General features: G+C 37.1%; 1 protein-coding gene across 2 annotated transcripts in view; it reads left to right on the top strand.

Moving 5' to 3' along the window:
- The window catches only part of Dgkepsilon (diacylglycerol kinase epsilon), a 225,774-nt gene that overhangs the window by 68,129 nt on the left and 143,791 nt on the right, over positions 1 to 13,854 (top strand). For both annotated transcript variants that reach the window (XM_067150428.2, XM_067150427.2), the window contains one exon: positions 266 to 396. In XM_067150428.2, coding sequence (XP_067006529.1) covers positions 266 to 396 — 131 coding nt within the window. The remainder of the gene's footprint in view (positions 1 to 265; positions 397 to 13,854) is intronic.

Raw genomic sequence — 13,854 nt, 5'->3', positions numbered from 1 at the left:
CTTTGTATAACGCAATAAAATGTGTGATGGAAGTTATATCACATTAGTCGTTACCGTAGGCCTTGGATGCCAAAGATGCTGTGAATATCATTATCAATATTTTGAGTTTCATTTATTGAAAAAATTCATGATCGTTAGATTTTCGCAGAGGGAAAGTTTCTTTTTCTAAATATGAAGGTACTGGTCCTTAAGGGTATAACCTTTATTTGCAGGCAATTCCTCACACAAAATATTGCTGAAAGTAACCTTTGATTGGATTTTGCAGGTAACATCTATCACAGCACAGTGTGCGCTGTATGTGATGATGAGGTCGGATGTGAGCCGGGTTTACTTGACTGGCAGTGCTGTTGGTGTCAGAGGGCTGTTCACTCTGTCTGTAAGGACATGCTTGTTAAGGTAAGAACCAAACTGTCTCAAATTGTCAACATCAAATTAACACAATGGATTGCTTTTAATGGGTCCGTCCTGTCATTATTTACTAAAACATAGTTAGTCTAATTATTCGTTCATTATTTATTAAAATAGTTCCTAGAACAGTAGTTTATTGGTTGGATCTTTTAAAAGTGTTTATGAAACTATGAAAATTTCTTTGAAGTGCAGAATGCAGAAAGCAATTTACTGCCCATAATATACTTTTTCTCGTTCTATATCTGGTTCAGTTATCACTCTTACCAAGCACTGCAAGTTTCTGAAGAGGAAAACAGAACAATTTCATATTTATTGTCATTAATCAACAAATTGTTACAATAGATATTGTCAAAAGTTTCAAAAAGTAACATCCTTCTAAACAGTAATTTACAAAGTTAATTAACATACAATTAGTTAATATTCACTAATACGATATCCACAGGTGATTTCTTCAAATCTCTTTCAAAGAACAAGCTATGATGTTTTCCCGACATATTGTTATTATTACTGTACTGGTTGGTACACCTCTACGCCGCACAATTGAATTTTCCGCCTTAAAGTACTCCTCTACAGGAGAAACTCTGAACTTTAACAACTGTATCAACTCGTAAGTTTGCTCAGATGATGTCACTACCATAAATTTTGTGATCTAGAAGTGTGGACATTCTCTGATAGATGTCTCTACAAAAAAACTATGACCATGCACTCTGGTGCAAAGTGGAAGAACTTTATTTGAAGAAATTTTGTATTCATAAGTTTGTTCTTTACTAAATTTCATTCTTTCGTTTGTGGGTTGGCAGTATAAATCCTTTCTTTCCGCCAGTTTTGAACTTAGCCAATCCAGAATTTCTGTAATTAATTTTTGTCCAATTGTGTCTTTCTTCTTCGGTTTGGATGTGTAACTGTAAGCTACCCAATAAACGCCTGTGGGTGTGTCTTAATTATTCATGAAAGGTCGCGAATCTTCCCCGAGAGTATAAAAACTGCTGATTTTCCTGTCTCTGGGCCACTCGAACAACATCTAGCCTAGTGTATGGAAGTGTAACAGGGGGCGGGTAGCGCCTCTTCCTTCGGGCGGCAGCTCTTCACAAAGGTAATGGCCGTTTAACATCTTTGTTTTCTTGCTAGCTCAGCAGTTCAACCCTCGGGGAAGGTCCGAAACCTTTTTATTATGTAACATGTAAAATTTTGTAAAACTTCATATAACTTTAACTGAAAATCGGGGATAGAGAGTGCTTTACCCTCTCGAGCTCCCCTTCATTTTGAATTTGAGGTGACTACGTTTTCTTAACCGTTCTTCTACTCTTCCGTAATGTATTAAATTTATTCTGTATACGAGTCACCTCCATAGTTTGGGAATAGCCCCTGCTTCATCGGCCTAGTGCCTCTTAGGTTTTAAGAAGTTTCGTGTAGGAGGGCAAATTTACGCCTCCATTGAGTTTTGAATTTTGGGCCAATTACTTAACCTATTCTTTTTCAACGAAGGCCAATAGGTTGGGTACAAGATACCCCTGTTTCATTGTAAGTTGTGCCTTGATGGCAGTCATGTGTAAAAGTCTGGTATTACCTTTATAAGCTTGAAAAAATTGAGAGCGGGTTAGCTCTTTTATTTGTGGTAAAAGTGCCTCAGAGAGGCTTGATATTCGAAGGTGGGAGCAAGTGCTCCATGTTATTAGGGGTTTTCTGCCCTTTGGTAAATATGTGTTTGGGAGCTGAGAGCTCAGGAAATGTAAAGTGAAGGCTTGAAGCCTAAGTTCTGTTATACCACCAAATCTTGTCGTTCATAGACTTAAATTTTGTTACTGGTACCTTATTACTTGTTGTTATTGGTTAAAGTTGGAAATTCTATATCAAAACTGTTAAGTTTGGCTGTTTTGAAAATATAACCTTTAATGAAATTTTAATTCATTTCTCGGCTTTGTAGTTAGACCCATTCCAGCCCGCACCTTCTTTCACCTCTGCATTCCACGGGTAAACCCATAACAATTACAAGTAATGAATTTCATCTTGATCCATAGTGGAGTTTATATACAACAAATTCCAACCTGTACATTTGGGAAGTTCCACCTTTCTTCCACTTTAAAATCTTACAATTTTGTGGACAACGAGCATTTCCCATAAATATATGACAAGTAGCAAATTGGAGGCAGAAATTGATAAGAACTCTAACAGTGATTTGTTAGATGATTTATCAGATTTCTCTGAGGATGACACTGAGAGTAGTGCTGAAGATAGTGCATGACTAATAACACTGAGAGATGTATGCTGAGTGATTCAGACGGTTCAAGTTGAGACGAACGTGATGAACATGCTAACTGGACGAAGATATCTTAAGCTAGCAAGCTACAGTTTTCTCAGAGTTTTACTTTCATGGTATCCTCATGATCCCTTCACCTGATTCAGAACCAGTGGCTTATTTTTGTTTGTTTTTCTACAGCTTTAAACTTATTTCTAGAGAGAAAATTAGGTATGCAAAGAACTTTTTAGCATCCCGTAAAAGCAACCTTTTTCCATCTAGCACACTTCAGTTATGGATTCCTGTGAGAATGGTAGAGAAGTAGACCTTTGTTATCATTCTGTTGAATATGGGCTTGAACAGAAAAATGACAATCAATTCATACTAGTGCTCGAGTTCTTTGCAAAGTTCTCCCTGGTTTTGGCAAATGTCCACTAGAACTTGATTTGAATCAGTGCTTAGCTTCTTCAACTTAGTCGACAGTAGCAAGTTGAATAATACTAGATTATAAATTCCACCTATTCAGTACAGTTCAATTTATAATCTAGTATTATTCTTTGTCTTTAAGTACATTACAATATGGACCATAACATGAGATTTCTAACATGTAATAGCAAGTTGGCCAAGAACAGTGAGCCGAATTATGATCCATGCAGTAAAGTTCAACATTCAGTAAACGATGTGAACAATATTTTCCAATATTTTTACACCCCCTCAGTTGATGTAACCTTCATAGGTAGCAGAAGTCACACTTCACTGTAGCAATATATTCCAAGTAAACATATCAACAAGTGGGGTATCAAACCATGGGTTCTTTGTGTAATTCAGTTACAAAGTACTGTACAAATTCCTATTGTTATAAAGGCAAAAAATCTGCAGGAGATAAACAATAAGTTAAAGAAAAAGGCCTTAGGTAGGGCTTTTATATTTGTGCAGCCTTCTAAACAAAGATTACCACATATTCTTAGAAACATTTTTTAAAGTGTTTCTCTTCTCTTACTAGTTACAGTACCTTTAAAGTAAAGGTACATATTTATTATTTTTTTTTACAGTGAATGTGGGGCATTATAAGAAAGTTATTTCATAAAAATTGACACAAAAACTAGATGTAGGAAGAAAGATATACTTGAAGAAAGGTAACATTGTCAATTTGGCTTACAGAGAGAAATAATCCTAAAAATTCCCTGTAATTTTACTGGCTTCAAATACAGAAATAAACAATCTTGAGAAGATAAAAAGGAAGCACAGACAAGAAACTGTGACATTGAAACCAAGAATGATCTGTGACTAAAATACGTTTTGGGGAGGGCTTGACAAGCGGCATACAATAAAATCTGTAATGAAATAATGTATACTGTTGTGTATGTATGTTGGGTATTCAGCCCGAAGGCTGGTTTGATCACCTGCAGCTCCACCAACAGCTGTCATAAATAGCCTAGGCGTCACTGAAGAGGCATACTAAGGAAATGAGGAGTGAGGTAGTTTCCCGTTGCTTCCCTCACCGAGCCAGCCGTTGCTATTACATATCAGTCTGCCAAGCCCACTGAAATGCATGCACCAACCGACCCTATGAGTGATATTTTCACACCATTCATAACAGGGACTGGCTGCATAAGGAATGGTATTACTAGCATCACTCATACCTCAGTCACTTTCATATTGTCAAAGCCAAGGATGAAACTGAGACAGGTCACTGTAAACACTACATCTTGCTAGCAAAGGCATTGTATACTGTTACCAGTCACATTTTTTTATAAAGTTTTATTCCGTAACGTGTATCAGGGCTTTTACTCTATCGTCAGGTGGTGAAATGGTGACATTCTTTGTTGCTCTATTTGATACACAATTGTTTTCAAAGAATAATATTTCATTGAAGATTAGAGGCTATGTGCATTATGAATTCATTACGTCTACAGGGTGTTCAAAAATTAAATGCAGAGACTGATAAATACGATGAAGACAACAACAAACATATTTGGTTGAACAACTACACGTTGGAAAATTATATTGTGTGAGTACAGCGTATGAAGGAGGACATTGGGTGCGACTGAGAATAAAACAATGTTAAACATTTAAGTACTTCATTGTTCTGATCAATGCTGCAATAAAAGTTCCCTGTGAGCATCTGTTAGCCTGGTGCAGAAACCTGCATACGAACTCAAACTGAGGTTGATAGTCATCTTGTCCCATGGCCCATACTCCAGTAGAACAAAAAGGACGAAGCAGCTGTTCATGCAACATGTCGTACTGAACTATGGTGAACACCGAACTCAGCGGCATTTGCTTGTGTACTTTCCTCTTGACTGTTCACAAAGTGTATCAACATGTCTTTCTCAAAGGTAAGGTGTACGCACCATCTGTGGTCTGCCTGCTTACCATCAATGTGCCAGTATTTCCCTGGGATCATAGATTGCAGTAATGTGCGCTAATGAGGACATCTTCGAGCAGGGAAACGTTCGCAGTACATTTGCAGTACATTAGCTGCTCCATAAACAGTCTGCATGTCTTGCAGTTCTCTCCATGTGTAGCATTTCTTGTTGATATTGTAACCATCACGCAGGCACTACAGTGTTACCTGGGGGCTCAATCTCAGTGTCGAAGAGCATGATGTCACAATACTATGTACCTCTAACCACCTTTTTCTGTAACAAAGTTTGAAGAAAGTATTGTTTGTTTATCTTCCTCTCCACTTGTGTACATATGCATGCTGAGTGCTCACTCAGTATGAGTCTCTGATGCATGGTTGTTTAACAAAATATAGTTGTTATTGTCTCCCTCATCATATCTATCATTTTGCGTACTAAATTTTAGAACATCCTATATATTGAGTCAACTGTACATTTGTATCGTCCCAGTACACACCTTCTTCACTTGCCTTCTCCTCTAAGAAGGTTGGCAGTCATCACAGTAATCCAGTCCTTAGATCTAGCAGTGCTGAATAGTTCACTGCAACTACAATTCAACCAATTTTCAAGGTTGTCCAGCCAAGATGTTAATCTTCTACTGCAGGTTTAGAGCAGTGTGTGTTTGGTAAGATCAGGGTGAAGGCTGCCAAAATGGCAGTATTTCTGATGGTTAGATAATTTTATGAAGACCACAGTTTAGATGGCATCATTGGAAAATTAAAGGTAAACATCAAAAAGGTGATGTTGGAATTGAAGATATAACACATTAAGTTTGTGATACTGAATGAGTTATGGGGGACACAAGATAAGTGGAGGCATGGAAATGGAAGAATGATCTTATCTAGAGCTCAGCAGCTCCAAATGAAACCCCTCAAGAAATGCGAACTTTGGATAACTCCATCCTGCCTTTCGGGCCCTACTCATGCATTCTAATCTGTACAGCGGAGTGTCCTGTCACAAGTGTATAGAAGTGAATATCGCTCAATTTTACTGAATAGTGACCGCAAGTCGGTGTTCACCCAGGTCTGTGTTACATGTGTAAAGTGACTTAAAACACTGAACATAATACACACAAACAATAATATGACATACACAATCTAAAAAATGTTTGTGAACATTCTTTACAAGGTCATCTGTGGTATAGTCTGTTGATTTAAGTTAAAAATAACATCCACACTGTGCTGTCATCGAAGCTTGTTGGAATTTGTCCTGTGAATTATGAATACACTTCAAAATATATAAAAAGCTCTGATTATCTTTATAGACAAGTAATCTCACCAGTTTTTTCAAAATGTTAGTCAGTAAAAAAGTATGGTACATTCATGACTTAACACAAACTTGTTTATAATTACGTTGTTGGTGTATTACCAAATTATATATTACACTTGGTCAGTCAAATTTATGTTATTGACTATGGTAGACACCAGTGACACCTGGTTATGTTGAAGAAAATATAGTATATTAGGAAAGCTTAGAGTTTTATTTTTTGGCCTCTTATGTCTTGGCAGTTCCATAAAAGGACTTGAAAGAACCTGTATATTGTTGTTGTTGTTGTTGTTGTTAAAACTACCTTTCTTTAGGTTATCCCAGGTATTTCTGACATTGTTGGAGCCACCTCAGCCTTCAGGGTGGGAAGCCACTGAGTTAATCACTTCCCCTATCATCATCATCATCATGAATGCCATGGAAACCATGAAGAAGACGGGCTGTTACCGGGTTGCGTAGGACATGGAGTTTATACTTCTGGGTGCCATTACAGTGGACGTATGGTTTTGTATTGCATTCATCTGTACCTTCTTTCTACATACCACCACAATATTACCTGTGGAAACCTCAACGACAGTGGAGGCGGAGATGATGATCATCAGTACGGCGGAACTGGTGGAAGAGGCAGCTCTTTCCAACTAAGTCTGATTGATTAGATCACTGCTTTGTGGTTAGAGAAGGGACTCTCAAAGACTTCGGGACCTAACCCGAGAGAAAAGGATTCTGGGGCTCACTACCTCAGTTGTAATTACGCGACTGGCAGTGCGGTAGCCCAACACAATATTTGGCTTGTGAAGTAATCATGGAACACATGTTAATCACTACTGTATCCCAGGGGGCAGATTCCCTGTTGACCTCAGTTGATGCAAGCAGGCTGTCGGATTCTGGGGAGCCTGCATCATGTGCGAAGGGAGAGTCAGAGCTCCCCAATACCTTAACATCCATAACATTTTGTTCACGAAAGATCAAACTGTGGCAGTATTAAATCAGCAGTGGGAATTGATTGAAATGTCTTAATTTATTGTTTTAAAATATTTTTTTTTGTTGAATAAGATTTTATTTTGTTTGGACCTTTGGACTTAGAAGAATTCTGTTTTAGAAACTCTTTTTTTTATGTGTTGTATCAAAAATCATCATATATCTGTGAATTTTAATAATTTTTTTGTTGTCAAAATTTGTGAAACGCCATGTACGTACACGTACAGTTCTGGAAGCGCATTTCCTGTTGCGTATAGAGATGGTCAATAAATCACAGCCTATTTTGTTACTGATATTTTTCTGTACCCGATATATCATATATGCTGTCAAGGAAGTATCTGTGACAAAATATTGTTTAAGTTGTGTACTTGGATCACACTCACAGGGCTTTATTATCCACTGTAGCTGAAGATCTATATCCATTTTTCATTTACCAGTTACCTTATCATAGTGTATTTACAAAGCTTTTAAAAGTTTTAGGGTACACCTTATTCAATACTATACAATTTGTTGTATAGATGTAATTACATCATATGTTTATTCAGTACTAGTTTAAACGCTATACTGCGCCATCATCAGCTGAACAGAGGCATTGGAAAACTGGCAGTCATGGATGCAACTGCTACTCTCGATAGTCTCAATAGTATAGACCCAAATATAATGTTTACTTTGGAATCAGAAAAGAATAGGTCAATTAATTTTTTGGACTTAACAATCAAGACTCAATTCCTCTTTTACATACAGTATGTTCAGAAAGCCTACACAAAAAGCTGTTACCATAAGGCAGGATTCGGAGCACCCACAGAATAAAAAAAATGCCACATACAATAGCCTGGTAGGACAAGCTTTTAGGATCCCCATGACAAAGGCTAATTTGAACAAGGAGTTGAATATCATCCGTTCAATATCTAAGGCTAATGGCTTTAAAGAAGACTTTATTGAACGTATAATCAACAAGGTTAAGTATCACTCACGAACCAGGTTACTTAAAGATAAACCTAGTAAAAAGGCTTTTGCAACATTTACTTTGAATAAGGATATATATAGGTTTACTAATATTTTCAAAAACATAATGTCAAGGTTTCATCTCCTACCGATAACAGTAACACTGAAGTATTGCATAATTCAACCTCAATCAATAGATCCAATGCTTATTCCAAATCGGGTGTATATAGGTTTCGATGTAATGATTGTGGTTGCATGTATCTGGGTCAAACAGGACGCAACTTTGAAATCAGATATACAGGCAGTGTTGCCAACTTATATCCCTTTCAGACCTGAAAGAAAACTGGCGGTGTGAATTTTTGTTTGTACGTCAAAAACTGACTAAAATGCTCTTAAATACATATATTTTTAGTTTATTCTACAAAATAAAAATTAACATGTGAAAAAAAAGCACCCACACAATTGTGCGTGTCAGGACTTACTTCACTACTTACAAAAAAGAAAAATTACCTCAGTGCATGTGAATATACATATGTACATGATCAAATGTTCTATTTTCCAGTGGGGAATAAGTTAAAACAATTAAATATTCGTTCAAACACAAGTAAACGTTACATTTTCTACATTGAGGAGGAGTTTTGATATTACTGCCCTTTTGATATCAGCAGCTAGTCGTCAGACCTGAATGAAATCTGGAGGTGTCAAAACGTCAAAAACTTACTAAAATGCTCTCAAATACATGTTTTAACAGTTTATTTTACAAAATAAGAACTATCGGCTGAAAAACAGAACCCACACAATTGTGCGTGTCAGGACTTCATTCACTACTTGCAAAAAATAAAAAAATAAAAAATTCATCTCAGTACATGTGAATATGCACATGTACATGATCAAATGTTCTATTTTACAGTGTGGAACGATTTTAAACAGTTAAAATCTTATACAATACATTTCTCATGTAGAGTACGAGTTTTTCTTTCTCGGTCCTTTTTGCGACAGCACCCAGCACTCCTGCATGCATTGGCTGTAAGGAAACCTAGCCCGCACATATGTGCGTATCAACATTCAAAACCTCGTAGTATTATGTACGATGTTGTAAGTTCACAATTTACGTTGGCTACACAACCTACACACTTCATAGATTATATTCTGATATTCAGTAAAGCTTCTAGATTAATATGAATGCAATAAATAAATACTTACTTTAGGCATTACTGCTTCCCGCCATATTGCTAATGAACTGTATTTTTAAACTCTACTTCCTTCCCCCTGGTAGTCAGGTACTAATTAAAAACAGCTGAAGTACATCCTATGTGTCCCGCACAAGCACTGCAGTCCGGTCTAGCGCCAAGAAAACGTCTAATAAGCTCAGACATAAATAAAATACGAACCCGCACAATTGTGCGTACACGGTCTGGAAGGGATATTTTCAAGATCCGCTGAATACTGCTTAAAATCCGCTAAAATTCCACCAAGAAATCTGATATCAAATAATGAGCAATAAAAATGAATAATAATAATAATAATAATAATAATAATAAAAGTAAATGTCTGCACTCACCTGATCTGTGAGTTTCACTAGGATTAACCCCCTGCCAGTGAGCTAAAACTTGTAGGCGTTTTAGTGCCGGGTGCAAACTAGGTGAATCCCCTACCTCAAGGGCCACACACAGAACAGGCCAGTTCATTAAACGGTCTTCCTTCATAGCATAAATATAAATGCTACTCTCTCACAGTTTCATTATCTGTCGTCATTCGTCAACTAAGAGATAAGTACCCTTTCTCCACGCATTACAGATTTGATACCATGATCTCATAACATCAAATCCAAATAATAGGTTTTCCTCATGTGACTGCTAGCTCCTGATAAGAAATACCGAATAGCTCGTAGACAGATCGGAGTACTAATTAAAAAAAAAAAAAAAATGGATAAAACACTAAATTCCGCTGTAATAAATCTAGAATTCCGCCAAAAATTCCGCTGTCTGCTAAATGATATATTTCTCCGCCGACAGTGTTCTAATTCCGCCAAATTTAGCGGAAAATCCGTTAAGTTGGCAACACTTTGTACAGGACATGTTAATGCTGTAAAGTATAACAAGTTTTCCGCTGTAGGCCAGCATGTACATGAACTAAAACATACATTCACAACTATAGAGCATGTAACTGTACAACAGAGTTACAGATTTTATTCATCATTTATCATCATTAATTGACCCTATTCATTAGATTTTATATTCTGTTTTTCATCATTTAGAGTGTAATAATTAGGTATCATGCATATTATATTTAATCATTGGATAAAGGAATTTTATTTGTAATTATTCTGTGTTTTAATAAGCGAGATTTGTTGGTTTGAGATAGTCATACTGTAACTTAGTTAAAGTTAAAAACTTCATCACTGATCTGTATTGAACTAATAATTTCAATGCTAAAAAGAGAAAGATGTTCCACCTATTCAATACAATAATATTGTTGCACGAATTAATGTAGCAACATATTTAATATATTATGGGACCGGTTTCGACATATGTCCATGTCATCATCAGCCGACACAAAAATGGCAAGAAGTCAACACATTTGTAACACTTATGACATTTTTCTTGAATTAAAAATAGTTCATGTAGAGGTTCTTGAGCACAGCAAGAGTGTCTGCATTCGCTAGCTGCCGTGTGTTTAGGTGGAAAGGATGACCAGATTGTAGGGAAATGTGTGGTCGTTACGAGTTTATAAAACTAGAGGTGAGAATAGTTGACCCGTCAAAGTGTGATGGTCAGTGGTCTAAGAGTGGTGGTCAGAGCTAAGAAGTGGTCTAAGTGTTCTAAGAGGTGGTGGTTGGATCTGAGTAGAGACTGGTACTGTGCTGATAGTGAAACATCATCTACTTGTGAGGATAGACTTCATAATGTGTTTCAATAATATTTTCCAATTTCTTACAATCTATTGAGTGGATGTAACCGTATTGGAGGTCACTACACTCGGGAAGGAAATGTAGATCAACTCCAGGTTAACTAAGAAGAAAAGATTACAGCAGTCTACTTCTGACTTCAACTCAGTGGTTTTTCCAGGAATTTCAAGTTCAACAGTGGTGTGTGCCGCCATCAGGTAATTACAGCATCCGGCATGTTATGCTTCAATAGCATGAAGAAGAATGTAATCAGCGGCGATATCATATTTCACTTCAAGTTCATGCCAATAGCTTTTTTTATTTAGATTACATTTTCTGCTTCTGTACCAGCAAATCTCACAAGGTATATTTTTTGTGTTAAATTTAAGTACAGCAATGCTAGTTCATTGTGACGTAAAGTACAGTCATAAATTCAGTTTTCTTTTAATAATAATAAGTTATTCTTTTTCCAAATACAATCCTCAATTGTGGAAATACAACCGTAATCTACTATTGTTCTGATCCATATTCCTGTATATTGCCAGATGTGTGAGTTTATCACCTCACGCCTTGAGAATAAGTGAGATAAGAGGTTTGCTCTCCAAATTTTATTGTTGATTTACAGCAAATGGCGCTCAACAAATGTAATGTATTTTGTGTGAAAGAGATTAAGGTGTAAGAGTAGTGGTAGGAGTAGTCACAAGCAAGACATTGAGATCCTGGAGATTTTAGGTAAAGGAAGTTTGCTTGATGTTACAGAATGTTGCTATATACACTTAGATAAGTACTTCAATCCAAACCTTAACAAAAATGAGATTTCTGAAAAATCAAAAGTTCTATTTGATTTTCTTATTGCATTTTTAAAAACGTACAGGTTCCAGTCAATAGTTTGGTTTTCCGTGTTATGCATAATAGTTTTGCTCATTATTACTTTTGCCCCCCCCCCCATCCCCCACACCTGCCGCTTCTCAGTCTCTCCTCCCACTTACCTGTATTCCTCCTCTCCTCCCATCTAGTGTCTTGCTATACTGTGACAAAAAGTAAGGTTATGGGCGCGTGCCACGACAATTTCAAATTATGCGGTTTTCTAATTTTCAACGAGGGTGGCAACCTTCATGAAAACTGACCCAGCTGACCAAAGCCAGCGAATAGCAACATATAAAATGTTCACAAATCTAAGATTTATAGTGCCTCCGTTTTAATTCTATATAAGTAAGAATACTGCTAGGGGCAGCTTGGTGAGTCCCTGGCAAGCATAAAGTATAAAAAGAAAAAGACTATTAGAGGTGATGTTTCTAGAACTTTAAAGTAGGGACAAGAGAATTCATAACTTACATGGAAATATGTCCCCAAAAATGTTCAGTTAAAATCTGGCAGTTTCCTGTCGAGTTCACCGGGTGAAAATATAATAAAAATGACGTGAAACGATACCTGAGTAGAGTAGAGGAGAACAAGATTGTTACCGGAAAACATTGAAAAGTTGCTTGTTGTAAATTCCTTTTATAGTAATTGAGTGTGTTATTAAATTATAAGTATTTTTACATGCTTATTTTGGCTAATTTAAGAGCCTATATGCCTGCCTATTTTAACTGTTTTTAGTGCCTATAATTCTCGTCTCTAGCCCATCACATATCCAGGTGGAGATGGACACGCTCAAAGTCGCGTTCAAAGGTAATGGTTACAGCGATTTGCAGATTTAGAGAGCCCTACATCCCAGAGAAACGACCAAGCAAAGCTTACAGAAGGAAGAAGTGAAGGGAACTGCCTATTTGCCTTACATTCACAACATCACAGATCGATTTGCCAAGGTCCTCCGCAAACACAATATAAAAACCGTGTTTGGCACCGCCACTAAAATTGCTCACAGTCTGAGTAAAACCAAGGACAAATTGTCCCCACTTTTACATCCTGGGGTATACAAAATTCCCTGTACTTGTGGTAAGGTATACATCGGCCAAACATGCCGGTCCATTGGTACCCGTATCAAAGAACATGAATGTAATATTTGTCTCAACCAACCAGACAAATCGGCCATAGCTGAGTACGCCCTATCGTCGGGTCATGATGTCATGTTCCAAGATGCTCGAGCTCTTACCCACACTAGACACTACAGGTCCAGGATGATATGGGAAGCTGTGGAAATACGTAGAAATCCTAACAATTTCAACAGGGCCACCGGCTATCAATTAAGTAATACCTGGTTGTCAGCCATTAGGTAGTTCCTTTCCCGGTCCCTTCACTATTGTTATTTCGTCTCGGTGTTTTCCAAATATCGTTCATTCCTCGTTGCCAGATGTTTCATTCCAGGCTTGTGTCTATGCCATACACCTGCCAATGTCGTGTGTTACACAAACACGTTATGTGAACCGCTTAGACTGATTGTGATGGTTTGGTCAGCTTCCACTTTGAACGCTAGCGTTGCCACGTCCTGGCGGGTCATCTGGTGTCGAATGAACGTATCATTTTTCCATTTCTATTATAACGTCCAAATTTAAAGTGTCATTGTTTAAGAAGCCTTTCTCGTGGACAGTCGAGATTTCTTCTGAGGACGCAGAGCACAGTTCCCTGTGAAACGTTAAGAATTACACCTTATTTTCTTGACACGGCATAAGCCCAAAAGCCTATACATTATCATGTCTTTAAGTATGGGCCGTGAAAGCATTAATGACAACATTAATTTGAATTTCTTTTTCATTAGATGTAGTGATCTATTGTTTAATTTGGTTTGA

The sequence above is a fragment of the Anabrus simplex genome, chromosome 6 (genome assembly GCF_040414725.1).
Source record: "Anabrus simplex isolate iqAnaSimp1 chromosome 6, ASM4041472v1, whole genome shotgun sequence".
Taxonomy (NCBI): Eukaryota; Metazoa; Arthropoda; class Insecta; order Orthoptera; family Tettigoniidae; genus Anabrus; species Anabrus simplex.
The sequence above is the reverse complement of the archived record's forward strand: the minus strand, read 5'-3'. Positions and strand labels throughout refer to the sequence as shown.